The sequence below is a fragment of the Ornithorhynchus anatinus genome, chromosome 16, assembly GCF_004115215.2.
Source record: "Ornithorhynchus anatinus isolate Pmale09 chromosome 16, mOrnAna1.pri.v4, whole genome shotgun sequence".
NCBI lineage: Eukaryota > Metazoa > Chordata > Mammalia > Monotremata > Ornithorhynchidae > Ornithorhynchus > Ornithorhynchus anatinus.
In genome coordinates, this window is record NC_041743.1 from 2980530 (window position 1) to 3008469 (window position 27940).

Here is a 27940-nt window from a genome sequence, read left to right on the forward strand (position 1 = left end):
GACAGAGAAAAGGGGGGGGTAGGGAGAAAAGAAAGAGGGAAAGAGGGGGAGAAGAGGGGGGGGGGATAGGAGGAGGGGGATAAGGGGAGGAGGGGGGGGAAGAGAAGGAAGAGGGAGAGAAGGGGAGAAGAGGGGGGGGGTAGGAGGAGGGGGATAAGGGGAGGAGGGGGGGAAGAGAAGGAAGAGGGAGAGAAGGGGAGAAGAGGAGGAGGGGGAAGAGAAGGAAGAGGGAGAGGAGGAGGAGGGGGGATAGGAAAAGGGGGATAAGGGGAGGAGCAGGGGGAAAGAGAAGGAAGAGGGATAGAGGGGGAGAAGAGGAGGAGGAGGGGGAAGAGAAGGAAGAGGGATAGAGGGGGAGAAGGGGGGGAAGAGAAGGAAGAGGGAAAGAGGGGGAGAAGAGGAGGAGGGGGATAGGAGAAGGGGGAGAAGAGGAGGAGGGGGGGAAGAGAAGGAAGAGGGATAGAGGGGGAGAAGGGGAATAAGGGGAGGAGGAGGGAAGGGATGGAGAAGGGGGAGGGACAGAGGGGGGAGGAGGAAGAAGGGGAGGGAGATAAGGGGAGGAAGGGGATAAAAGGAGGAAGAGGAGGAGGGACAGAGAGGGAGGAGGAGCAGAAGGGGAGGGGGATAAGAGGAGGAGGAGGAGGGGCAGAGAGGGGAGGAGGAGGCGGAGGAGGGGCGGCGGCGGCGGGCACAATAATAACCTTAGCAGGCGGTGGGCATCGTCGGCGGGCAGTGGGGCCAGGGCAGGGCAGGGCATGGCCGGAGACAGCGAGCAGAGCTTGGCGAGCCCGCAGGAGCCGCCCGGAGGGGAGCCCTTCCTCATCGGAGTCAGCGGGGGCACCGCCAGCGGAAAGGTACCCACCGGGCATCCATCCATCCACCCACTGGGCACCGGGCATCCACCCACCCGCAGGGACGGGGCCCTCAGACCCCAGTCCTCCTCCCGGGGCCTGGGCCCGGCGGGATGCCAGGCTGCAGAGGGCCCTGGATGGGTCATCAGGGAGATGGGCTGAGCGCCTACTGCGGGGCGGGGGAGTGTACTAAGCGGTTGCGAGAGACCACGAAGAAAGGCCCTCACCTGGGTGGAAAAATCCGAGCCGGAGATGGAGGGGACCCCGCTTTTTTGTGTGCCCCCCAATGCGATGCAGGCCGGGCATCCTGCCTTAAAAAAACCCGGGTGACTGGAGGGTCTGGAAGCCTCCCAGGCCAAACGACCCAGTTTCACCTGGCCCGCGACGCTCAGCACAGTGCCTGGCACCTAGCAAGCCCCCCAGTTAGCCCCACCGCTTAACCCCCAGCCCCTCTGGACCTTAAACCCCATGTGGGCAAGGAAAATGTTTCCCCCCCCCCCCCAACTGTCGAAGGGGACTCCCCCAAGGCCCAGAAAGGGTCCATCCCCACGCCGCGGGCGCCCAGTAAATAGCAGGGGTGGGTCGATCAGGTGGGCCGAGGATCTGGTGGGATGAGGCCAGGCCTGGCTCTTGTGTCAGGCTGCCATAAAGAGCCGGCCAAACTGCCTTTCTTTTCATCCGCAAGGCTTCAGGCCGAGCTGCAGAAGCAGGTGGACTTCCCTGCAGGGTCGAGCTGCAGAGCCAGGGGAGGATGTGGGGGGCAGCCTCCCACCCCTCTGGATTTCTTTTTTGGGGGGTCCTCGGGGTGGGGGAGGATTGGATGCTTCCTGATCTCCAGGTTGGGAATGGGATTGTCCACGTGGCCGGCCGGTCCTGACGCCATGAGCCCTTTCACTCGCCCATTGATCCTGCTCTCGCCGCCTGACATTTCCATCCCACGGGGAGGGGCTGCTCGGGACCACCTTTTTATCATTCCTATCATTATTATCATTAGGGAATTTGCTAAGCGTCTTATTATTATTGTTAGGGTATTAAGCATCCTTCTGAGCGCTGGGGTGGCTACAAGTTAACCAGGGTGGTTACAAGTTAACAAGGGTGGCTACAAGTTAAAAAGGTTGGATACAAGGTAGGGTGGCTACAAGTTAAAAAGGCTGGATACAAGGTAGTCAGGGTGGCTACAAGTTAAAAAGGCTGGATTTCACTCATTCGATCGTTTTTATTGAGCGCTTATTGTGTGTAGAGCACTGTACTAAGCGCTTGGAAAAGACAATTCCGCAATGAAGAGAGACAATCCCTCCCCACACCGGCTTATCCTAACCCTCTGGCCCACAATAGGGTCTGCTCGGGACCACCCTCAAAGCAAGGGGATTGTACCACCTTTTTATCATTCCTATCATTATTTTTATTATGGTATTTAAGCATCCTCCTAAGCGCTGGGGTGGGTGCGAGTTAACCGGGTTGGCGACAAGTTAAAAAGGCCGGATTTCATTCATCCATTCATTCAATCGTTTTGACTGAGCGCTTATTGTGTGCAGAGCACTGTACTAAGCACTCGGAAAATACAATGCAGCAATGAAGAGAGACAATCCCCTGCCCGCAGCGGGTTCACAGTCTAGAAGGGGGGAGACGGGCATCAAAAGAAGTAAGCAGCAGACTGGGAAGGAGGGAGGAAAGACACTGAATTCCCCATTTTGCAGAGGAGGAAACCGAGGCCCAGCCAAGTGGAGTGACTTGCACAGCAGGCGAGTTCATTCAATCGTACTGAGTGATTACTGGGTGCAGAGCACTGTAATAAGTGCTTTGGAGAGTACCCCGGAACAATAAACACATTCCCTGCCCACCACGAGCGCTTAGTACAGTGCTCTGCACACAGTAAAAGCTCAAAAAATACGATTGAGTGAACAGAGAAGTGGCAGAGCTGGGAGGAGAACCCAGGTCCTCTAGCTCCCAGCCTGGGTTTTGTCAATTTAATTTAATTTAAGCGCATAAATTGGACCTGGAAGCTTTTTTGGCTCTACCCCCTTGCTCCTCTGTCCAGGACAATGCCCTCGTGCTTTGCAGCTGGGACACGGCGGAAAGTCAGATTTGAAAATCACCCGACCAGAGCCTGAATTCCTTCTCCGGGGACATTCCGATTCATTCTCTGTTCCTCGCCCTTTTCCCCCTGCCCACTCTGGTTTGTTTTCTTGGGGGATTAATCGGTTTAGCAAATGGGATTTCACGAAAGCAAGAGTCATCGTGGGAATGACATCTGCAAACAATCCCTCTCTTTTTTGATTCCTAGCCTGGCTCAGTGGAAAGAGCATGGGCTTTGGAGTCAGAGGTCATGAGTTCGATTCCCAGCTCTGCCACTTGTCAGCTGTGTGACTGTGGGCGAGTCACTTAACTTCTCTGTGCCTCAGTTCCCTCATCTGTAAAATGGGGATGAAGACTGTGAGCCCCACGTGGGACAACCTGATTCCCCTGTGTCTCCCCCAGCGCTTAGAACAGTGCTCTGCACATAGTAAGCGCTTAACAAATACCAACATTATTATTATTAGCCTGGAGAGGGTTTGGAAACCTCCGGGGTCTCTGGGGAACAAGGATGAGTGGGGGGCTCTTTGCACTGGGTGGCGGGAGGCCGGGGTTCAAATCCTACCTCCTCCATGAGCTTATTTGGCCGCCCTGGGGAAAAGCCCCTTAAACTTCTCAGGGCTTCAATTTCTTTTTCTGGAAAATGAGGATTCATGCCTGTTCTCCCTCCCCTGTAGACTGTGAGCCCCAGGTGGGACAAGGATCATGTCCAACCTCATTAGCTCGTATCCACCCCAGCGCTGAGTACAGTGCCTGGCGCATAGTAAGCGCTTAAATGGATACCATTCAAAAAAAGAAGTTTACTGTCTAGAGGAGGAGACGAGTATTAAAAGAAATTACAGACGTGTGTACGTGCTGTGGGGCTGAGGGTGGCAGGTGTTTAAAAGGGAATAGTAATAATAATGATGGTATTTGTTAAGCACTTACTATGTGCCAAGCACTGCTCTGAGAGCTGGGGGATACAAGGTATCAGGTTGTCCCACGCGAGGCTCACAGTCTTCACCCCCATTTTAATAATAATAATATGGCATTTAAGCGCTTACTATGTACAAAGCACCGTTCTAAGTGCTGGGGTACAGGGTAATCAGGGTGTCCCACGTGGGGCTCACAGACTTCATCCCCATTTTCAGATGAGGGAACTGAGGCCCAGAGAAGTGAAGTGACTTGCCCAAAGTCACCCAGTTGACAAGTGGCAGAGCCAGGATTAGAACCCACGACCTCTGACTCCCAAGCCCGGGCCCCCTCCACTGAGCCACGCAATAGCTCCAAGCCTAAGAATGACTCGGAAGGGAGAGGAAATCGGGACAAACGAGGGCAGGACTCTGGTTCTGGTTGGTTTGTTGGGTTGGTCGAGAGGTGGTCGATTGGTAGAGAAAGTCCTCCATCTTTGGTCTGGATAAATTGAATTTTCCCCACCGGAGTTCTGAGGTTCAGGCCCCTGTGGCTTAGTGGATTGAGCACAGGCCTGGGAATCAGAAGGAACTGGGTTCTAATTCATTCCGTCGTATTTGAGCGCTTACTATGGGCAGAGCACTGTACTAAGTGCTTGGTTTTAATCCTAGCTCTGCCGCTTGCCTGCTGTGTGCCCTTGGGCAAGTCATTTCTATGTACCTCAGTTTCCTCATTTGTAAAATGGGGATTAAGACTTGGAGTCGCAAGTGGGACGGGACTGTGTCCAACCCGATTGGCTTGTTTGCACCCCAGTGCTTGCACATAGTGAGCGCCTAACAAATACTGTATTATTATTATTATTAAATAATCCTTCAGTGGTATCGCTGTCTTCGGGGCCGGCCGGCTGGTCGTCTCGTGCGTGGGCTGTGGCTTGAGCCCAATGTTGTGGCTGGTCCCATGGGAAATATCTTCCTCAGACTAAACTGTTTTGGACGACGGTAGCGATCAGGGTACCATCTGCCGCATTCTCCCATCCTCCACCCCAAGAACGGTCAGAACTTCAAGGTGAAATGCGGCCGCTCCTGCGTTAGCCAGTGGCCGGTTTGGGGTAGCCCCTGGCCAGTTGGTCAGGAGTGATGGATGGGCACCTATAGAAGGGCCGAGCACTGGGCTGAGCGTTGGGAAGAGGACAGGAATAATGACAGTAATGATTATGGCATTCCTTATTAATAATAATAATGGTATTTGTTAAGCGCTTACTATGTGCCAGGCACTGTTTGAGCTCTGGGGAGATACAGGGTCATCAGATTGTCCCATGTGGGGCTCTCAGTCTTCAGCCCCATTTTACAGATGAAGCAACTGAGGCACAGAGAAGTCAAGTGACTTGCCCAGGGTTACACAGCAGAAAAGTGGTGGAGCTGGGATTAGAACCCAGGTCCTTTTTTCATCCCAGATCCGGCCTCGGAATTCATAGGCATAAACTCCGCCCCCAAAGAGTGTACGTCTAGTGAGGGAGTTGGACCCTGAATTAATTTACACAAAGAAAGAAGTGAATATATAGATTTAAGTGCTTAGATTGTAGAGTTTTTGGTTTTTTAATGGTATCTGTCAAGCGCTTATTATGTGCCAGGCACTGTACTAAGCACTGGGATAGATAGAAGCTAATCAGGATGGACACAGTCCATGGTCCACATGGGGCTCACAGTCTTAATCCCCATTTTACAGATGAAGTAAGTGCGGCACAGAAAAGTGAAATGACTTCCCAGGGCCACACGGCCAGAGTGGTGGAGCCAGAATTCGAAACCAGGACCTTCTGACTCTCGGGGCCGCGCGTAAACTACTCTCAGAAGCACTACTTGTGTTTGTGAGCGTAGAACACAGGCAGACTCTACGCATTTTACGGATGGGGAATGTGTCTTCCAATTCCGATGTATTGTCCTCACCCCAGCGCTCAGTACAGTGCTCTGCACACAATACTCACTCAATAGCTACCATTGATAATGGTATAGTGGCATGGAGGCTGTAGTTGGTAGCAGGGAGGAGTGGGTGGAAGAGAAGCCAGTCAGAGAAGTCTTCCTGGAGAAAATGTCCTTTAGATTGTTCGCTAATTGTGGGCAGGGAACGTGTCTACCGACTCTGTTACTCTCCTAAGCGCTTAGTACAGTCCTCCCACAATAAGCACTCATTTCACTTATTGATTTACAGAAATCTGTAGACCTGAGAGAGTGTGTGCCTAAAGGCATGGAGGAAGAAATGTCAACTCATTATGGGTGGGTGAGGTGACTGCTAATTCAATTGTATTGTCCTCTCCTAAGCGCTTAGTACAGTGACTTGCAAATCGTAAGCACTGAATCAATACCCTTGATTGATTGATCGCCGCCTCTGCTAACACGGGTGTCCCCTTCCTAGCCGGGAGGCTGAAAATTCCCAAGACGTCCAGTACTGTGTCGGTAACGGGCCCGGGGCAGGCCGGCTCATGTGTAGGCTAGAACCCGGGCTGGGATCAGAAGGACCTGGGTTCAAGTCTAGCTCCGCCTCTTGTCTTGTGGGTGACTTGGGCGAGTCTTTTCACTTCTCTGGGCCTCAGTTTCCTCATCTGTAAAATGGGAGTTGAGACTGTGAGATCCACGTGGGACAGAGACTGTGTCCAGCTCGATTTGCTTGTATCCACCCTAGCGTTTAGTACACCGCCTGGAACATAGTAAGTGCTAAACAACTACCACAGTGACGATGATTATTTGTTAAGCACTTATTTTGTATCCACCCCTTTGCTTAGAACAGTGCTTGGCACATAGTAGGCTCTTAAAGTACCATTATTGATCAGCGCTTAGAACAGTGTTTGGCACATAGTAAATGCTTAAAAAATTACCTATTATTATATGCCAGGCACTGTTAGGAGCTGGTAGATACAACCTAATCAGGTTGGACACAGTCCCTGTCCCACATTCATTCGTTGATCTATCGTATGTATTGAGCGCTTTACTGTGTGCAGAGTGCTGTACTAAGCGCTTGGGAAAGTACATACTTGCACATGGGGCTCTCTAGTCTTAATCCCCATTTTTAAACAAATAAAATTTCATATATATATATTTCTATATTATTTATATACTTTTAATTTAACATTTAATTTTAATCTAATATATATTATATATTTGAAGCCCTTAGGGAATGGCTGTAGCCTAACTCTGACGTTTGGGAACGCGGACTCCATTTAGGACGAATCCACTTGGGATGGTGAGGGGGCCGGTCATTCGGGGAGAGGAGGGAAGTCGGGGGTGAACACCGTCTACGTGCCCCGAGCTAGGGCAGTAGCTCCAGCCTGGTTTTGCACTCTACAGGGGCCAGCGGCCATTAAATAATAATTCTGGTACTTGTTAATTGCTTATAATGTGCCAGGCCCTGTTCTAAGTGCTGGGGTAGAAACAGGTTCATCAGGTTGGACACAGTCCCTGTCCCACATGGGATTCACGCTCCAATCCCCATTTTCCTGATGAGGTGACTGAGGCCCAGAGAAGTGAAGTGACTCACCCGAGGTCACACAGCAGACATGCGGCGGAGCCGGGAGGAGAAACTCGGTCCTTCTGACTCCTGGGCCTGCGGTCTAACTGTTAGGCCACGCTCCTCCTTTGGTAAAGAGGGCAAACGGGATAATAATAATAATGTTGGTATTTGTTAAGCGCTTACTATGTGCCGAGCACTGTTCTAAGCGCTGGGGGGATACAGGGTCATCAGGTTGTCCCATATGAGGCTCACAGTCTTCATCCCCATTTTACAGATGAGGGAACTGAGGCACAGAAAAGTGAGGTGACTTGCCCACAGTCACACAGCTGACAAGTGACAGAGCCAGGATTAGAACCCGCGACCTCTGACTCCCAAGCCCGGGCTCTTTCCACTGAGCCACGCTGCTTCTCCTGTGGCTTGGCTGAGGACGGGCCGGGAAGGGGCTGGAAACCGGAGGGAGCCGTTTTGGGAGAAGCAGGTCTTCAGGAGAGGCGGAGAAGGGAGAAGCGGGGCGGACCCGTGGCGTGGTGGGAAATGTGGGCGAAAACGCCGGGAGAAGGCGGGAATGCCAACGGAAGGACCCCAACACCTGGCTCCCCGACATCTGACAGGAAAGCCAACAGTGGAAGCACCTGGGTGTCAAAGTGTGCGCGCCTTTCTGTCCCGGGGGGTTAGAAACTAAGGCCTGGCGCTTTTTGGGGAACTGGAGAAGAGACTCTCTGAGACCTGGAACCGTAGAAGCGGTCGAATGCTTGAGAACCGTCCAAGAGGGTGAGAGACAGAGAAGCAGCGTGGCTCAGTGGAAGGAGGCCGGGCTTGGGAGTCAGAGGTCGTGGGTTCTAATCCCGGCTCCGCCACTTGTCAGATGGGTGACTTTGGGCAAGCCGCTTCACTTCTCTGGGTCTCAGTGACCTCATTTGGAAAATGGGGATGAAGACTGAGATCTCCACGTGAGACAACCTGATTTCCTTATATCTACCCCAGCGCTTAGAACAGGGCTTGGCACATAGTAAGCGCTTAACAAGTACCATAATTATTATTTTTATGTTTGCACCAAGGAAGCATTGGGCAGGTAACGCTGAGCACCGAGGAAAATTTTTAGCTGCATTTTTCACTACAAACCCTGACTTCTAGGAAGGCAGCTTGGTCTAGTGGTTAGAGCCTGGACCTGGGAGTCACAAAGTCATGGGTTCTAATCCCGGATCCGCCACTTGTCTGCCGTGGGTCCTTGGGCAAGTCACTTCGCTTCTGGGCCTCAGTTCCCTCCTTTTGTAAAATGGGGATTAAGTCTGGTGAGCCCCATGTGGGACAGGGACTGTACCTACCCAATTATCTTGTATCTACCCCAGTGTTTAGAACAGTGCGCTTAACAAATACCATTAAAAAAAAAAACCATTGGGTAGGTCACTTCTCTGTGCCTCAGTTTCCTCCTCTGTAAAACGGATTAAATCCTACTCTCTCCTACTTAGACTGTGAGCCCCATATGGGACAGGAACTGTCTGACCTGAATGCCTTTAATACAACGCAGGGCACAGACTTAGTGCCGAACAAGTACGATAATAATTATTGTTATTATTAAGGAGCTTCCAATCTAGCTGGGCAGATGGACACGAAAATAAATCACAGGGCTGGGAAGCAAGAGATTGTAAAAAGGGTGGTCGAAAGAAAAGCTCTCCCTGCTGCCGGGGAAGGGGGGGAAATCAAGGCAAGCCCAAAGGTTTCCATGCGGAATGCCGCAGGCCGTCTCCCGTGTCAGTGATCCTGGACTCTGCGGCGGCAGGATTTGGCAGAAGGATTCCCTAAGGATGAATCGATCGGGATGAGGAGGCTGAAGTCGGAAGCATCTGGCTAACGGGAGCTCCCCGGCCCCGCCTGCTCGCGGTGGGTCAGTTGGGGCTGACCTTCCCCTGGGCTCCGGACGCCAGGGGTCTGTCGGGGGTGAAGCAGGGAGGGTCTTCTGAGGCCACGGCCTCGGGCCGGGCTCCGTCCGGATGGGTCCGGAGGGAAGGGAGGACCTGGTCGAGCCTGGATTAGGAGTCGGTCAAGTAGCTCGTGGAGGGCAATGAACGCTTCTGCTCTATTGTTCTATTGTCCTTTCCCAAGCGCTTAGTACAGTGCTCGGCACGCAGTAAGCACTCAATAAATACGATCGGCTTGACTGACCGATTTAGTAAGCACTTAATAATGATGGCATTTAAGCACTTAGTATGTGCAAAGCACTGTTCTAAGCTCTGGGGAAGATACAAGGTGATCAGGTTGTCCCATGTGGGGCTCACCGTCTTAATGCCCATTTTACAGATGAGGTCAATGAGGCACAGAAAAGTGAAGCGACTTGCCCAAAGTCACACAGCTGACAAGTGGGATTTGAACCCATGACCTCTGACTCCCCAGCCCGTGCTCTTTCCACTGAGCCACGCTGCTTCTCTAATAATAATATGTATTTATCACAGTGCTTAATACAACACCTGGCACATAGTAAGCCCGCTAGACTGTTAGCCCGTCGTGGGCAGGGAATGTGTCTCTTTGTTCTATTGTCCTCTCCCAAGCGCTTAGTACAGTGCTCTGCACACAGTAAGTGCTCAAGGAGTACAATCGACCTGACTGACTTGGTAAGCACCTAATAAATACCATAATCATAATAATTAACTTGTATCTATCACAGCGCGTACCTGGCACGAAGTAAGTCCTCTAGACCTGAAAAGCACGTTGTGGGCAGGAATGTGTATTTTGTTGGATTGTACTCTCCCAAGCGCTTAGTACGTGGTAAGCGCTCAAATGAGTACGATCCACTTGACATGACTTAGTAAGCACTTAAAAAATAGCATGATAATCATAATTAACTTGTATATATCACAGCGCTTAGTAGAGTACCTGGCAAATAGTAAGTCCTCTACAGCGTCTGGCAAATAGTAAGCGCTCAACCAAATGTTAAAAAAAAAAAAAAGTCTCGAGGCAAAAGTCTACCCCAACCCGCCAAAATTAAGGAGGTTTCCTTGGGAACGCTCACTGTGGGCAAGGGGAACGTGTCCTGTTTATTTGTTGTCCTCTCCCAAGCACTTAAATACCGTGCTCTGCACACTGTTAACCCTCAAATAAATACGATTGTATGAAGGGATGAAGTACTTAATCCATGCCATTTAAAAAAAAAACAAACCAACCCAAAATCAGCACTGCCATAAATACCACTGCATGAAGGATTAAAGAGGTGGAGGAAATGGGGGGGAGAGAGAGAGATAGCATAGAAACTGTGCCTTGTGTCCACGCCCCTCGAAACAAGAACCTTGGAACGCAAAGCAAGAGGAACCAGAATCGATAAGGCGCAGTGGTTGTTTTGGACCGATGCAATGCTAAGATACTGGGAATGTCAATATTGTCCGTCTGGGTTGCCGGAGACAGGGAATGGGTGGGGGAGGGGATGGAGCTTGATGATGATGGTATTTAAGCGCTGACTCTGGGCCAAGCACCGTTCTAAGCGCTGGGGAAGGTACAAGGTCATCAGGTTGTCCCAACGTGGGGCTCCCAGTCTTCATCCCCATTTTACAGATGAGGGAACTGAGGCCCAGAGAAGTGAAGTGGCTTGCTCAAAGTCGCACAGCTGACAGGCGGCGGAGTCGGGGTTAGAACCCACGACTTCTGACTCCCAAGCCCGGGCTCTTTCCACTGAGCCACGCTGCTTCTCTAAGGGCTCTAGGGGAAGTCTGGAAGTCTAAGGGCTCTGGGAGTTGGAAGGACCTGGGTTTTAGGCCCGGTTGTGGCAAAAATCACTTCACTCCTCAGTTTCCCTCATCTATAAAGCGGGGCTTAAGCCTGTGATCCCCACGTGGGGCAGGGACTGTGTCCAACCTGATTCGCTCGGATCCACCCCAACGCTTAGTACAGTGCCTGGCACCCAGAAGCACCTAACAAATTGCCATAAAAATTGCTGCCTCAGTCTCCCCATCTGGAAAGCGGGCACAACCGGGTCAGTTAGTGGCTTTTACCCTTCTATATTGTGAGCTCCTTGTGGGCGGGAATGTGTCTGTTTATTGTTGTAGTGTATTCTCCCCAAACGTTCAGTACAGTGCTCTGCACAACATGGCCACTCGAGAAACTCATTCAGTCGTATTTATTGAGCACTTACGGTGTGCGAAGCACTGTACTAAGCTCTTGGGAGAGGACAGTAGCACAACAGACACATTCCCTGCCCACAGCGAGCTCACAGTCTAGAGGGGAGATGGACATTAGTAGAATAAATGTATTTAGAGAGCAAAAGGCAGAAGAAGAAAAGAAATACCCACACCTCATTGAGTAATTGAATCCCAAAGGGCGGAGGGGGAGGATAATTAGATAAAAAGCTTTCGAAGGATCCAGAGAGGGCGTCTACGCAGTTGTCTGCACTTTATCACCTAACAGGCTCAACCGTCCTGAGCACCAAGAGCTAATCTCCCCTCCCCGATTCCCACCCACCCAACCTCCCCCGGATACCACTAGACGGCTCCTTGAGGGCGCCAAGCACTGTACTAAGCGCTGGAGTAGATACAAGCTTGTCAGGTTGGTCATATTCCCGCATGGGACTCGGTCTTGTTCCCATTTTCCAGATGACGGAACTGAGGTGAAAACGGAGAATAATAATGATGGTATTTGTTAAGCCAAGCACCGTTCTAAACGCTGGGGTAGATCCAAGGCGATGAGGTTGACCCACGTGGGGCTCACAGTCTTCTTCCCCATTTTACAGATGAGATAACTGAGGCACAGTGAAGCGACTTACCCAAAGTCACCCAGCTGACAAGTGGCGGAGCCGGGATTAGAACCCACCACCTCTGACTCCCAAGCCCGTGCACTTTCCACTAAGTCACGCTGTGGCCCATTTTATTACTTTTTTTAAGGTTTTTGAGAAGCACTTACTATGTGCCAGGCACTCTGCGAAGCGCTGGAGTAGGTACAAGGTTGTCAGGTTGGGCACGGTCCCTGCCCCTCCTGGGACTCAAAGTTTCATTGCCATTAGAGAAGCGGCGTGGCTCAGTGGAAAGAGCCCGGGCTTGGGAGTCAGAGGTCGTGGGTTCTAATCCCGGCTCCGCCGCTTGTCAGCCGTGTGACCTTGGGCAAGTCACTTCTGTGCCCTCATCTGGAAAATGGGGATGAAGATGGTGAGCCCCACATGGGACAACCTGATTACCTTGGATCTACCCCAGCGCTTAGAACAGTGCCTGGCACATAGTAAGCGCTTAACAGATACCCTGAAAAAGCGGGATGGGAGGGGTAACGAGGCCTTGTCCCTCTCCTGGTTTCCCGTCTCCGGCGTGTGGGTTTCCTGCCTCTTAATGGAGTCCTTCCCCTTCTTCTCTTCCCCGGTCCGCAGTCTTCCGTCTGCTCCAAGATCGCTGCAGTTGCTGGGTCAGAACGAAGTGGACGACCACCACCAGCAGGTGGTCATCCTCAGCCAGGATAGCTTCTACCGGGTCCTCACCCCTGGAGCAGAAGGCCAAAGCCTCGAAGGGCCAGTTTCAACTTTGATCACCCAGGTGAGCGAGGATCCCCGGACCTTGACGGGAAAGAGGCCTGTGGGAAGGCGGGGCCACGAAGCTCCGGCCCGGCGCTTAGAACGGTGCTTGGCACCTACGTAAGCGCTTAACAAATACCGCAATAATAACGGTTCCCGGCCCTCTGCGGGCCTTTCCCTGACGAAGCCCCTCCTTCCTCTTCTCCCACTCCCTTCTGTGTCGCCCTGACTCGCTCCCTTCCTTCACCCCGCCCTACACTGGGAGTACTTCCGGCAGCGTGGCCTAGGCGGCAGAAGGGACGTGGGTTCTAATCCTGCCTCCGCCGCTAATCTGCCGGGTGACCATGGGCAAATCGCTTCTCTTCTTGGGATCTTAATTCCCGCATCTGGAAAATGGGATTAAGACTGCGAGTGCCGTGTGGGACCGGAACGGTGTCCACCCGATTATCTTGTCTCCTCCCCAGCGCTTAGAACAGTGCCTGGGCACATAGCAGGCGCTTAACAGATATCTCAATTATTAGTATTATTATTGTGTACATACGGTGACCTCATATCACTGTCTGGTTCTCCCTCTAGACTGTAAACTCGTTCGAGGGCGGGGAATGTATCTGTTATACTCTGCACACGGCAAGCGCTCACTAAATCACGATTGAATGATTAGGGCTTGGCACATAGTAAGCGCTTAACAAATACCATCATTATTATGCAGAGTTAGGCCCTCAGTGGGATATACTTAGCACCTCTCGAATACAGAACGCTGTACTAAATACACAGGGGAGTCAAGCAGAAGGTAGATCTAAGTTCTCTGTCTTCGGGGAGCTTGGAATCGAAAGGATTCTGCGTCCTGTAAGGTCGTCGTTGGCCAGGACGACCATTGCTCCATGGACCATTGCTGTGTCCTACTCTCCCTAGCGCCTAGTACAGTGCCCTGCCTTTCGGCCACGGGGTTTCCTGTCAGCGACTGGATTTTAGAGTTTACCGTGCCTTTGGCCATTCCCCTAGACTTGGATTCGTTAGGGATTGACGAGAGGTCAGCCTGGAGGGCTTCGCCGTGTCTTCTTGGCAGCGTGGCTCAGTGGCAAGAGCCCAGGCTTGGGAGTCTGAGGTCATGGGTTCTAATCCCAGCTCCGCCACTGATCGGCTGTGTGACTTAGGGCAAGTCACTTCACTGGACCTTAGTTCCCTCATCTGTAAAATGGGGAGTAAGACTGTGAGCCCCACGTGGGACAACCTAATCACCTTGTATTCCCTCTCAGCACTTAGAACGGTGCTTTGCATAAAGTAAGTACTCAACAAATGCCATTATTATTATTATTATCTCGGGCTGCAGCTTGGCCGAGGCAGGGGAGAGGGGCCAGATAGGACGTAGGGAACCCAGAGGTGACCGCAGCTCGGGGAGCGGGACACTATGGGAATCCCAAAGTCTGTGGCAAACGGGCTCTCACAACGACTCCTGCAGCTCAGATTCAAAGGAAGTTGGTCCGACACAATTTTAGTCCCTTCTGAGGAGATTTTTAAAAATTAATTATTTTTTTTATGGCCCTCGGGGTTGCCACCGGGAAGGGCCTAGAACGAGGCTAACGCCGTCTCTCCCCTCAGATGCCTTCGACAACGAGCTGATCTTCAAAACCCTCAAGGAGATCACGGAAGGGAAGACGGTCCAGATTCCAGTGTATGACTTTGTGTCTCACTCCCGGTAAGAGTCTCACTGAGGAGCATAACCTCTCCTTCCCCGGGGTTTCCCCCGGGTCGCGGCGGGCGTTCCCAGCGTGCGGAAACTCTGGGATCGGCTTGCCTGCTCAGCCTTCTGGCTGGGCCCCGGGCTATGGGCCGGTGGGGAGACGGGTCAGGAATTGGGGGTGGGGGCTGTGTACTGAGGGGCCCCAGGGTGGCAGGACACTGGATTTAGCACTTGGTAAGGGCTACGGAAACAAGTGACACAGTCAAGCGGTGGAATTCACTCATTCATTCGTTGAGCGCTTACTGTGTGCAAAATACTGTACTAAGCACTTGTGAGAGCCCAATATAAGAATAAATAGACCCATTCCCTGCCCACAGCAAGCTCACAGGTCTAGAGGGAGAGACGGACGTTAATATATATAAATAAATTAAAGATAGACCTAAGTGGGGTGGCGGTGGGGGCCATGAATGGAGCAAGTCAGGATGACGTAGAAGGGAGTAGGAGAAGGGGAAAGGAGGGCTTAGTCAGGATGGCTTTCTTGGAGGAGATGGGCCTTTAATAATAATAATTGGTGGTATTTGTTAAGTGTTTAATATGTGCCAAGCACTGTTCTAAGCACTGGGGTAGATACAAGGTAATCAGTCTGTCCCACATGAGGCTCACAGTGTTCATCCCCGTTTTACAGATGAGGTCACTGAGAGAAGTTAAGTGGCTTGCCCAAGGTCACACAGCAGACAGGTGGCGGAGCCGTGATTAGAACCCATGTCCTCCGACTCCTAAAGCCGAGCTCTTTCCACTAAGCCACGCTGCTTCTCCCAGCCTTCATGAAGCCTTCAAAGCTTTTGAAAGGGGGCAGGGCTTATTGAGCGCTTACTTTGCACAGAGCACTGTGCTCAGCGCTTGGGGAGGGGGCAATTAGAACAGAGTTGGTGGACACGTTCTCTGCCCACAGTGAGCTTACAAGAGGAAAGTTAGACGCTGTGTCTAACAGGGCCACGAGAGGATTGGCAGCTTCGCCGGCTATTGTAAGATGCCCCTGGGAGGGGGCTTGGATTCGAGGGGGCCTCTGATCCTCCCCCCGAGGGACCATCAGGACGGCAGATGCCGCTCGGGACGGGGGCGGAGGGGCGGGGAGGAGGGAGTACTGGAGGGGGGATACCAGAGAGGCCCTGAGTGGGAAGGCTGGCTTGAATGGGACTTATTTCAAACAGCTGCGAGCCTCTCCCGAAAGGGCTTCGTCGGGTTGGAAAGGAAAACAATGAGTTCTGTGTGCAGCGTTTCGAACCCGAGGCTCCCGGCCAGGCAGCGGCAACCGTCAGGGACTCGGATGTTCCGGGAGCCTCGGGTCGCAGTCGTTCTCCGCCCCCCCCTTCTATTCGTGTCCGTCTCCGACAGGGGACGGTCAATTAATCTATTTTTGTCGAGCGCTCTCTGCAGAGCACTGTACTGAGCGCAGGGGAGAGTAGGATGCCAGCAATAAACAGACACGTTCTCTGCCCACAACGAGCTTACGGTCTAGAGGAGGAGGCAGGCATGAAGAGAAATAAATGCGGGTCAGGGCGTGAGTGGGGTGGGGACTGGAAGGGGGAGTGAATCAAGGGAGTGATCAAGGCGACGCAGAAGGGAGTGGGAGAAGAGGAAAGAGTGAGGAAAAGCCTTTGGGAGGAGATGCCACTTCGGTAAAGCTTTGAAAGGGGAGAGAGTTATCGTCCGTCGGATACGAGGAGGGAGGGAGTTCCAGACCAGAGACGGGATGTGGGCGAGGTCGGCGGCGAGATCGAGATACAGAGAGAAGGTTGGCATTAGAGGAGCGGAGTGTGCGGCTGGGTTGGAGGAGAGCAGCGAGGTGAGGAAGGGAGGGGGCAGGGATGGACGGCTTTAAAGCCAGTGGTGGGGAGTTTGTTTGATGTGGAGGTGGCCAATAAAAAAAAAGACTCTTCTGGTGGGATAGGCCCGGGCCACCGGTTGCCCTTCTGGGCTTCCTCCCGCCCTGTTTTAGGGCAGAACCAGGCCGAAGAAGGGCCACCCTGAGGGGTAGGGGGCTGGAGAAGAGGTGGAGGTGGGTCAGTCCAGTGCTCTCCACACGGTAAGCGCTCAGTAAATAGCACTATAGAACAACAAGGATGATGAGGGTGAAGGGATAGGGCCCCAGAAGATGAACATGTCAGGGAGGGATGGAGAACACAGCTGGGGAAGGAATAGGGAATAACCAAGGTGATCGAGGGTGGGGCAGCCAAGATAATAATGATAGCATTTGTTAAGCGCTTACTATGTGCCAAGCACCATTCTAAGCGCTGGGGGAGAGAGTAGGCAATCAGGTTGTCCCACATGGGGCTCGCCGTCTTAATTCCCATTTTACAGATGGGGTAACTGAGGCCCTGAGAAGTGAAGTGACTTGACCAAACTGAGGCAGCTGACAAGCGGCGCAGCTGGGATTAGAACCCACAACCTCTGACTCCCAAGCCCGAGCTTTTTCCACTAAGCCACGTTGCTTCTCTGTGTGAGGGTAGAGCTCCCCTCCGCCCCCCAAGAGGGGCAGGGGTTATCAGTGGGACATCGGGTCCAGGAGTGGGTCCCTGAGCGTGGCCCACCCCCAGCCCTACTGGCTCCCAGGAGCCAGTTGTTTGGCAGGAAACGGGGATCTGTTTATTACTGTCTCGTCCTTTCCCAAAGCGCTCAGTCCAGTGCTCTGCAACACAGTCAGCACTCGATAAATACAGTGGACTGACCGATCCTTATCCATCCCAGGGTGGGGGCATTCTCAAAGTAGCCATGGATCAAGGCCTTTTGGATTGGATCCCAGGCCCCTCCCCTCATAAACCAAGAGCCCAGGACCCCCCCCCACCCAAGGCTAACGAGCTGAAGTGGGTCCGGGTCACCCCCACCCCGCGCCCACCCACGGTTTGACGGGGTTGTGACGCCCGCTGGTGCCCGGCAGGAAGGAGGAGACGGTTGACGGTGTACCCGGCAGACGTAGGTGCTGTTTGAGGGTATCCTGGCCTTCTACACCCAGGAGATCCGAGACCTGTTCCAGATGAAGCTGTTCGTGGACACCGACGCCGACACCCGGCTCTCCCGCCGAGGTAGGTGCCCAGGCGGCCCCGGAAGCCCGGGCCCGGCCCATATCCCGCACCTCCGTTTGCCCAGCCGGACGACGGGGCTAACGGCCCTCCTTCGGTAGAGTGTACTGAATGAGGGTATTTGTTAAGCGCTACTATGTGCCAGCACCGTACTACAAGCAACGGGTCGGACACGGTCCCTGTCCCACGGGAACTCGCAAGTCTCCATCCCCATTTTCCAGAAGAGTAACTGAGGCCGAAAAAGAAGTCCTACAGCTTTGCCCAAAGTCCCACAGCCGATAAGTGGCGAGTCGGATTAGAACCCACGACCTCCGACTCCCAAGCCCGGGCTCTTACCAGTAAGCCACGCTGCTGTTATCTGAGCGCTTTCTGGGGCTGCACTGTGCTAAGCGCTTGGGAGAGGACAAACAAGGGGCATTTATTCATTAATTCGTCGTATTTAGCACTTGCTGTGGGCAGAGCACATGTACTAAGTGCTTGGGTAGAGGACAGTGAATCAACCGATAGTATTTATTCATTCAGTTGTATTTATGGAGCGCTTACCATGTACAGAGCACATATTCAGTGCTCGGGAAAGGACAGTACAACCACTGTACATTCCAAGCGCTTAGTACAGTGTTCTGCACATTAGTAAGCGCTCACTAAATACTATTGAATAAACAGCCACAATCCCAGTCCACAACGGGTTTACAGAATCGAGCGCTTACTCCATGCACTGTTCTAAACCCTGGGAGAGGACGGCCACCAGAGAATTGGTCAGACACCGTTCCCGCCCGCAACGAGCTTCCGGTTGGGTTGGAGAAGGCTTCCCGAAGGAGGTGGGATTTGAGGAGGGTCTGAAGGCGGGCCGGGAGCTGGTGGGGGTTGCGCGGGCCGGGCCGGGCCCGTCCGCCATCGTGACCGCCTTTCCCTTCCATAGTGTTAAGGGACATCAGCGAGAGAGGCCGGGACCTCGAGCAAATCCTCTCCCAGTACATCCACTTTCGTTCAAGCCGGCCTTTGAGGAGTTCTGCTTGCCGGTGAGTTCGTCTGTTCACTCTGTCATATTTATCGAGCGCTGACCGTGTGCGGAGCACTGTACTGAGCGCTTGGGAGAGGGCAATACAACAACAGACAGACCCTTCCCTGCCCACAACGAGCTCACCGTCTGGAGCTGGCCTGGGGGCGCTCCTGTGGATTCTTGGGCACTGTTCTAAGCGCTGGGATAGGTGGAAGGTAATCAGGTTGTCCCACGTGGGGCTCACGAGTCTTCATCCCCATTTTCCAGCTGAGATCACTGAGGCCCAGTGAAGCGTCTTGCCCAAAGTCACACAGCTGACATGTGGCAGAGCCAGGATTAGAACCCAATGACCTTTGACTCCCAGGCCTGGGTTCTTTCCACTAATGATAATTGTGGTAATTTGTTGTAAGTGCTTACTATGTGCCAGGCACCATTCTAAGCCCTGGGGTAGTTACAAGATAATCGGATGGGCGTAGTCCATGTCCCACACGGGGCCCTGTATTTATCCAATCCCCATTTTCCAGATGAGGGAACTGAGGCCCATTGAAGTGACGTGTCCAAGGTCACACGGCTGCTTCTCACGCCCCCTAATTCTCCCTGTAAGCGACCCGTGAGCCCCTTTTCCAGAATGAATCCTCGAATAGCCTGGGGGAAAATCCACAGCTCCCAACCAGGAATTTCCAGCTTTCCGGAAGGTCGGAGCACGAAGCGAGGAAGCGAGGAAGCGGGGGCTTCCGGGTGGTGTTGCTGGCGGGCAACCTCCGCTGAGCTCGGCCCTCCGAGTTCCTGGGCTGAAAGTTTCCTCTTCTCTCATCTTCCCTCAGACGAAGAAATATGCTGACGTGATTATCCCCAGAGGGGTAGACAACTTAGGTGAGTGTCGATGGCCAACTGTATTTATAATCATGAGGGGAAAAAAAAAAATCACGGTAGTATTAAAGTGCTCACTCTGCACCGAGCAACATGCCGATTGCTGTGGCAGATGGAAAACCACCAGGTCACATCATAATAATTATGGTGCTTTTATTGGTGCTAAGCACTGTTTGAAGCGCTGAGGTAGATACAAGGGTAATCAGGTTGGACACAGTCCCTGTCCCACATGGGGTTCACGGTCGTCGTCACAGTCTCGTGTATATATCTATAATTCTATTTATTTATATTGATTTATTGATGCCTGTCTGCTTGGTTTTGTGGGTCTGTCTCTCCCTTTCTAGACCGTCGAGGCCCGTCGTTGGGCAGGGATTGTCTCTGTCTCTTGCCGAATTGTACTTTCCAAGCGGCTTAGTACAGGGCTCTGCACACAGTAAGCGCTCAATAAATACGATTGATTGAATGAATGAATGAAATCCCCATTTTGCAGATGAGGGAACTGAGGCCCAGATAAGTGAAGTGACTTGCCCAAGGGCACGCAGCAGACACGTGGAGGAGCCGAAGATTAGAATCCAGGTCCTTCTGACTCCCCCTGCTCTGTCCACTAAGCCAACATTGCTGTCACTGTCACTAAGTGCTTACTCTGTGCTGAGCACTGTGGCAGAGAGGAGATAATCAGGTGGCACCCGGCGCCAACTTTGTGGCCAGTGGTGGGGAAACCTGGGGACAGGGTCAGTGGGGCTTCCCTCTCTCCCCCTCTTTTTGGATCAGGAAATACCATTCATTCAGCCAATCGTATTTATTGAGCGCTTACCGTGTGCAGAGCACTGTACCAAGCACTGAGGAGAGGACGACAGAAAAATAAGGAGATACTTTCCCTGCCCGCAACGAGCTTACGGTCTAGAGGGGATTCAGACGTTGATATCAATGAATAAGTGAGGGATATCAGTCAATTATATTTTCTGAGCGCTTACCATTCAGGACTCAGAGATAAAAGCTTAATTTGGTTTTCCAATCTTCCCCTCTTCCTTCTTTTTGAAGCGGGAGAATTAGAGGATTTGGAAGTGGTGGTATTTTCTCTCCTCCACAACTGTGTTTTTCCCCTTCTCGTTGGTTCGCGGCCGGTACGGCCTGCCTCATGAGGCCCGGACAAGCCCCCACCTCATCGGCGTTCGCACCGAGCCCCGGGTTGTTGGTCTCCATCCCCGACCGCTGTCAGCCGGTCGGATTTATTCATTCGTTCATCGATTCCATCGTATTTATTGAGCGCTTACTGCGTGCAGAGCACCGTGCTAAGTGCTTGAAAAGTACAATTTGGCAACAGATAGAGGCAATCCCTACCCAACAAGAGGCTCACGGTCTAGAAGGGGGAGGCTGAGAACAAAACAAGTAGACAGATAGCATCAAAATATATAGAATTATAGATATATACACATCATTAATAAAATAGAGTAATAAATATGTATAAATATATACCAGTACTGTGGGGCGGGGAAGGGGGCGATGGAGAGGGGAGGAGGAGCAGAGGGAAGTCGGGGGGGGGGGCTCAGGGAAGGCCTCCTGGAGGAGGTGAGGTCGCAGTAGGGCTTTGAAGAGGGGAAGAGAGTTAGTTTGGCGGACGTGAGGAGGGAGGCCGTTCCGGGACAGAGGCGGGACGTGGTCGAGGGGTCGACGGCGGGACAGGCGACAAGGAGGCCCAGTGAGGAGGTGAGCGGCACCAGAAGGGAGGAGTGTGCGGGCTGGGCTGGGCTGGAGGAGGAGACGAGGGAGGTGAGGGAGGAGGGGGCCGGGGGACGGAGAGCTTTGAAACCAGATTATTTATTGAGCGCCTATGTATGCGAGCAGTACTCCACTAAGCGATTGGGAGGGTACAACACAAGAGTAATAATAATGTTGGTATTTGTTAATCGCTTACTACGTGCAGAGCACTGTTCTAAGCGCTGGGGTAGATACAGGGTCATCAGGTTGTCCCACATGAGGCTCACAGTCTTAATCCCCATTTTACAGATGAGGGAACTGAGGCAAACAGTAAATAGAGTAAACAGACACATTCCCTGCCCCCTGTGAGCTTACAGTCCAGAGGGGAAGTGAGACGTAGAAATCTATGAATAAGTGAGGGATATCAGTCATTAACTGAGCACTGTTCTAAGCGGTCTGGAGCCCCGACGCTGTGCAGAGCACCGTCCCAAGCGGCTGGGGGAGGGCGACACGACAGGGAGTATGCGATCCCTGCCCTCGGGGAGCTTACAGCCTCCCGGATAGGAGACCGGGTAGGGGAGACGGTAACGGTTTCCTCCCTCTTCCCCCACAGTGGCCATCAACCTCATCGTGCAGCACATCCAGGACTTCCTGAACGGGGGTCTCGCCAAGCGCCAGAACCACTGTCTGAACGGCTACACGCCCTCCCACAAGAGGCAGCCGTCCGAGTCCAGTAGCCGGCCACACTGACCCCCTCCTCCCTCTCCCGCTCCCCCCCGCCCCCGACTCCTTCCCCTTCCCCCGCCCCGGAGGCCCGGTTTTTCCCACAGGTACCCCTACCGGTTCCCACGACCTTATTGTATCCCAAGAAGGCGTTCGAGGAGATGAAACGCCTCGAGTCTTTAGTCCTTTGGAAGGGGCAGGGAGGAAAGGCGGAGGCATCTTTGAGCATGAATTAACCAACCTGGGGCTGCCCATGTAGCCAATTAAAATATATATATTAAATATATATATATATATATAGAAAAAAATCTATTTTGTGTAAATGTAGACTAATGTAAAGCCGACGCCTCCAGTATTTTGCCGGGAGCCGTGGATGGGGTCCTCGGGAGAACCCCGGGGCCGGGGCGAGCCACCCGATTTAGACAGCGAGGAGCCTCACGGCCTCGCGGGTGACGGGGTCCCTGTCCGGGCCGGCGGGGGAAGCTCTCTTTAAGGGGCAGGCGTCGGGGGAGACTGGGTTCCGGCGAGGGTCCCCCGAGGGCCGGCGCTCTCTGGCCTCCTCTCCCCCGCCGCGCTTCACAGGCTCTTGGGTGTCGTTGGGCCGGGCCCTCGTGGACGCCCCCCACGCCCCGCTCCTTCCTGCCCCCCGGGCCGGAAGGAGTTCGTGAGGTGACGTCCGTCCTGCCCCGCTGCGGTCGGGATTCGGATCCCGGCGGACGGACCGGGGACGGTCGGGGGTGGACCGGGCCGGGAGGCACCCTCGCGGTCGTCCGTCTCCCCCGGGGGCTCAGGCGACCCTCTGTGGCTGGCGGAGGGGAAGCGTGCGGGGGGGGCTCTGTGCCCGACGGAGGCGAGGCTCCTCTCTGCCCCTGCCCCCGTTTTTTTTTTGTATTAGACAAGTGCCCATCCGGGAGGACGGGCCACATCCCCGTTGTGACATCATCCGTTGGCTTCTCCCGCAGGTGCAGCGAGAGGGAGGGCCGGAAGGGCCCGAGCACGGCGGGTGGGGGAGGAAGGGAGTGCTTAGCCACTGTCATCTCCGCCCGTCTTTCGACGCCCCCAGGTGCCAAACCACAGTGCCTTGGCTGCCCACCTCCATGCCCAGCTGGGCGGAACGCTCGCCAACCCTCCTGGCCCGGAGCCGCCGGCCAACGCGCTCTCCTCGCCCCGGGTGGGCCGGTAGACTTGAAGGGACCGTGGGGACGGCCACCCCCCGACCTTCCCTCATCACAGACCTCCTCAGGGATCAGCGGGCGGGTAGGGCCGGGCCGTCCGGGTGGGGGTCTTGGGGAGCACCGCCTCAGGGTGAGCCTCTTTCGGGGGACAACCTCGCTCTGCCCCTCCCCGCCATGTATCTTCTGCCTCGATGACCTCCGAGGTAGGGTAGCGGGCTCCCCCCGACCCCGTTCCGCTCCCCAAATTCAGGCCGCCGGTCTCGCCGCGTCCACACTGGGAACGCGGGACAGCCGGAGCGCTCCGGGATCGTCGGGCCCTCTCCTGCCCGCCAGCTGAGCGTTTGCTTCCGGGGTAGGGGGGAGGCGAGCGTGTTTTCCGGGGACCCGGAAGAGCCGCTCTGAGGATTCGAGCTGGGTAGTCCCGGAATCTCTTCCGCTCCCCCCTCTCCAGAATCCGTTGCCGGTAAAAGGGTCCGCGGTGTGGGATGAACCCTAGGCCGCGGTCCACCGGAGGTTGAGGTGAGACCCCCCGGCTGCCGGGTGGGGGTGGGTGGGAGGTGTATCCACTAAAATTGTTTGCTCTTTGGGTTTGGTTTTTATTTTTCTTCCTCTAGCTCTGCCTCTGTTAGTAGCTTCCAAAGTGACTCTGTGTGTGTGTGTGTGCGTTCTGTTCTCTGTTGTAAATAAAGATGGAACCAGACAATTCCTCCGATCCTTTATCCACCCCGGGAGGGGCAGACTGACGGGGCTGAAGCCATCTGGCCCGGTGAGGGAGCTGGAAGGGCCTTGTGGATTTGGCAGAGGGAAGGAGAGTTGCCCTTCCCCAGCTGCTCAGTACGGTGTTCTGCAGTCAGTAAATAAAATTAATCGATTGGCGATTGAAGGAGCAGCACGGCCTAGAGGATAGAACATAAGCATGGGAGTCAGGAGGACCTGGTTCTAGTCCTGGCTCCGTCGCTTATGTGTCGTTTTCGTTACTGGTGTTTGTTAAGCGCCTACTCTGTGCCAGGCACTGTAGTAAACACTGGGGTGGATACAATCTAATCAGGTTGGACACGGTCCCTATCCCACGGGAGGCTCGCAGTCTTAATCCCCATTTTACAGATGAGGAATTGAGACCCCGAGAAGTGAAGTTGACTCACCCGGGGTCACACAGCAGACAAGTGCAGAGCCGAGACTAGAACCCAGGTCCTGACCCCAGGCCCGTGTCTAACCACGCCGCTTCTCAGCCGAGTCGAGACCTCACTTTCTTCGTCTGTAAAATGCAGGTTGAAGACCCGCTCTCCTTGCCCCCCTCAGACAGCTAGCCCCAGGCGACTCGGGGCCTGTCCCTGATCATTCGTAACTCTCCCAGCAGTCAATCTAGTGCTTGGCGCGTAGTAAGCACTTAATGAATAACAACTGCCCAAGGTCAAGCGGCAGGCAAGCGGCAGAGTCGGGATTAGAACCCTGGTCTTGGGGTCATTCAGTCGATCGCCTATGAGCATTTTACTGTGTGCGGAGCACTGTAGTAAGCATTTGGAAACTACAATTGAGCAATAGAGATAATCCTGCCCACACCGGGGTTTACGGTCTAGTCTCCTTCAGGTCTCCCAGGCTGCTCCTTTCACAGCAGGTGAGAGGGTGCGAGGGGAGCTGGTTACCGCTACTGGGGTGAGGGGTCGCGACTGGAGGGGACGGGGGTTGGGCCTCACCGTTGGCTTTAAAACATTTAATCACTTTGCCCCCCTCCTCCCTCACCTCGCTGTTCTCCCCCTGCAACCCGCCCCGCACACTTTGTTCCCCTAATGCCAACCTCGATTCCTCCATCCGGCCGCCGGCCTCTCGCCGCCCGATCCTACGTCGGCCCGGAACGCCCCTCCCTCTTCATGTCTGACAGATAACTGCTTTTTCCCCCCTTCAAAGCCTTAGTGAAAAGGCCCCATCTCCTCCAGGAAGCCTTCCCTGACTAAGCCCTCCTCTCTCCTCCCTTCTGCGCCGCTCTTACTGTTCTTCGTCTCCCCCCTCTAGACTGTGAGCTCATATGGGCAGGAATGTGTGTCTGTGGTTTATAGTGTCCTCTTCCAGGCGGTCGGCACGGTGTTTTGCACACAGTAAGCGCTCAATAAATAGGATGGAATGAATCTTCCTGGGCCCAGCAGCTTTTGGGCGGGAAGGGGGCAAGCACGTGTGGCGTGATGCCGGGCCTGCCCACCAGGGGGCAGGGCTGAGCCGCAGCGGCCAAAATTCATTCATTCATCAATCATTCAATCATATTGAGCTTTTACTGTGTGCAAAACACTGTGCTAAGCGCTCGGGAACTCCAATTTGGCAGCAGAGACAGTCCCCACCCAACGACAGGATCACCGTCTAGAAGGGGGGGAGACAGACAACAAAACAAAGCAAGTAGACTAGCATCAATGGAAATAGATTAGAGATGATAATATATTTGTTGAGCGCTTACTATGTGTCAAGCCACTATTCTAAGCGCCTGGGGGGGGGGTTACGAGGTAATAATAATGTTGGTATTTGTTAAGCGCTTACTTCTGTGCAGAGCACTGTTCTAAGCGCTGGGGGAGATAGAGGGTCATCAGGTTGTTCCCACGTGAGGCTCACAGTTAATCCCCATTTTACAGATGAGGGAACTGAGGCCCAGAGAAGTGAAGTGACTCGCCCACAGTCACCCCAACTGACAAGTGGCAGAGCCGGATTCAAACCCATGACCTCTGGCCTCCCAAGCCCGGGCTCTTGCCACTGAGCCCACGCTGCTTCTAGGTAATCACGCTGTTCCACGTGGGGCTCACAGTCTTCATCCCCGTTTTACAAATGAGGGAATGAGGCCCAGAGAAGTGAAGTCACTTGCCCAAGGGCACACAGCTGACAAGTGGCAGAGCCGGGATTAGAACCCAGATCTTGTGTTCTCCCAGTTCCGGGCTCTATCCACACCGCTTCTCTGTTGGGGTGAGACTGTTGGAACTCTGCTGTCACTCTTTGTCGTCCCACCGATGGAGGTAAACCAGGGGAGGGGTGGGGGGATTCTCAATTAATTTAAACCCCTGACACACCAGCTACGTTTATCTTGATTATCTCGTATTTATACCACAGTGCTTAGAACAGTCCCTGGCTTGTAAAATTTGCTCAATCAATACCTTAAAAAAAAGAAAAAGGACAGTAGGGTTATGGGTGGGGCAAATATCAAACGCTTAAAGGCCCACAGATGTAAAAATGGGAAGCAGCGGGGCTCAGTGGAAAGAGCCTGGGCTTGGGAGTCAGAGGTCATGGTTCAAATCCTGACTCTGCCACTTGTCAGCTGTGGGACTGTGGGCAAGTCACTTAACTTCTCTGTGCCTCAGTTCCCTCAACTGTAAAATGGGGATTAAACTGTGAGCCTCGCATGGGACAACCTGATTACCCTGTATCTCCCCAGTGCTTAGAACAGTGCTCTGCACATAGTAAGCACTTAACAAACCGATTCTCTTTCCCTCTTCAAAACCCTACTTAAAAAATCACCTCCTCCAAGAGGCGTTTCCCAGACTGAGCTCCTCGTCCCCTCTACTCCCTCCGCCATCCCCCATTTACCTCTCCGCAGCTAAAGCCTCATTTTCCCCTTTTCCCTCTGCTCCTCCACCTCTCCCTTCCCATCCCCACAGCACCGTACTCGTCCGCTCAACTGTATATATTTTCGTTACCCTATTTATTTTGTTAATGAATTGTACATCGCCTCGATTCTATTTAGTTGCCATCGGTTTTTACGAGATGTTCTTCCCCTCGACGCTGTTAGTGCCATCGTTCTCGTCTGTCCGTCTCCCCCGATTAGACCGTAAGCCCGTCAAACGGCAGGGGACCGTCTCTATCTGTTGCCGACTTGTTCATCCCAAGCGCTTAGTACAGTGCTCTGCACATAGTAAGCGCTCAATAAATACTATTGAATGAATGAATGAACAAATGCCAACATTATTATTATTATTACTAAAAACGATTGATTGATTGATTGCTGGATGACACAGACTGGGAGCCTCACTGGGATGAGATCAAACTGGAGAGGCGCGGACACCCCCCGCTCCCACCCTCTACCTCCCCAGGATATTTCCACCACTAGAGGAGTTTCTTCAAAAGGGGCTCTGATTTATTTATAATTTAAATTGGCTCTTGTGGCTTGTTCCTCAGGTTCCCTGATCTGCCGAAAGCCTCGGTGGTCATGGGATTCCCTGCTCTCCCATCCTCTGTGCGATAAGGGTACATCTGTCGGGACCATCAGAGAGCCACAGGGGTGGCTTGGGACCAGACCATGGCAGACGGAGGCAATGTCTATCCACCAGGCCTGGGAGTCAGGAGGACCTGGGTTCTAATCCCGACTCCGCTGCTGGGTGACCGTGGACAAGTCGCTTCACTTCCCTGTGCCTCAGTGACCTCATGGGGATGAAGGCTGTGAGCCCCATGTGGGACAGGGACTGGGTCCCAACCTGATTCGTTTGTATAATAATAATAACTGTGGTATTTGTTAAGCACTTACTTTGTGCCAGGCACTGTACTGAGCGCTGGGGTGGATACCAGCAAATCGCGCTGGACACACCCCTGTCCCACGTGGGGCTCAAAGTCTCAACCCTCGTTTTACAGATGAGGTCACTGAGGCATAGAAAAATTAAATGACTTGCCCAAGGCCACACAGCAGACAAGTGGCAGAGCTGGGATTAGAACTCTAGATCTTACTTCCGGGCCCTTGCTCTATCCACTACCCCGTGCTGCTTCCCCACAAACGCTTAGCACAGTGCCTGGCACATAGTAAGCACTTAAATACTGTGTATATTTTTTTGAAAAAAGAACGTGGCCTGGAGGAAAGAGCTCGAGCCTGGCGGGGGGTGGGGAGAGGTCAGGAGACCTGGGTTCTAATTCAGGCATGACCAGTTGCCTGCCGTGTGAGCTTGGGCAATTCACTTCT

General features: G+C 53.4%; 1 protein-coding gene across 1 annotated transcript; it reads left to right on the forward strand.

Moving 5' to 3' along the window:
• Positions 1 to 671: 671 nt before the first annotated feature.
• UCK2 (uridine-cytidine kinase 2) lies at positions 672 to 23725 on the forward strand. Its single transcript, XM_029081444.1, is given in 12 exon segments — positions 672 to 854; positions 12655 to 12675; positions 12677 to 12766; positions 12768 to 12797; positions 12799 to 12817; positions 14395 to 14497; positions 17422 to 17452; positions 17454 to 17559; positions 18476 to 18540; positions 18543 to 18575; positions 19381 to 19429; positions 21738 to 23725. Coding segments are annotated over 12 exon segments (783 nt in total). The 5' UTR covers positions 672 to 755; the 3' UTR covers positions 21875 to 23725.
• Positions 23726 to 27940: the final 4215 nt, after the last annotated feature.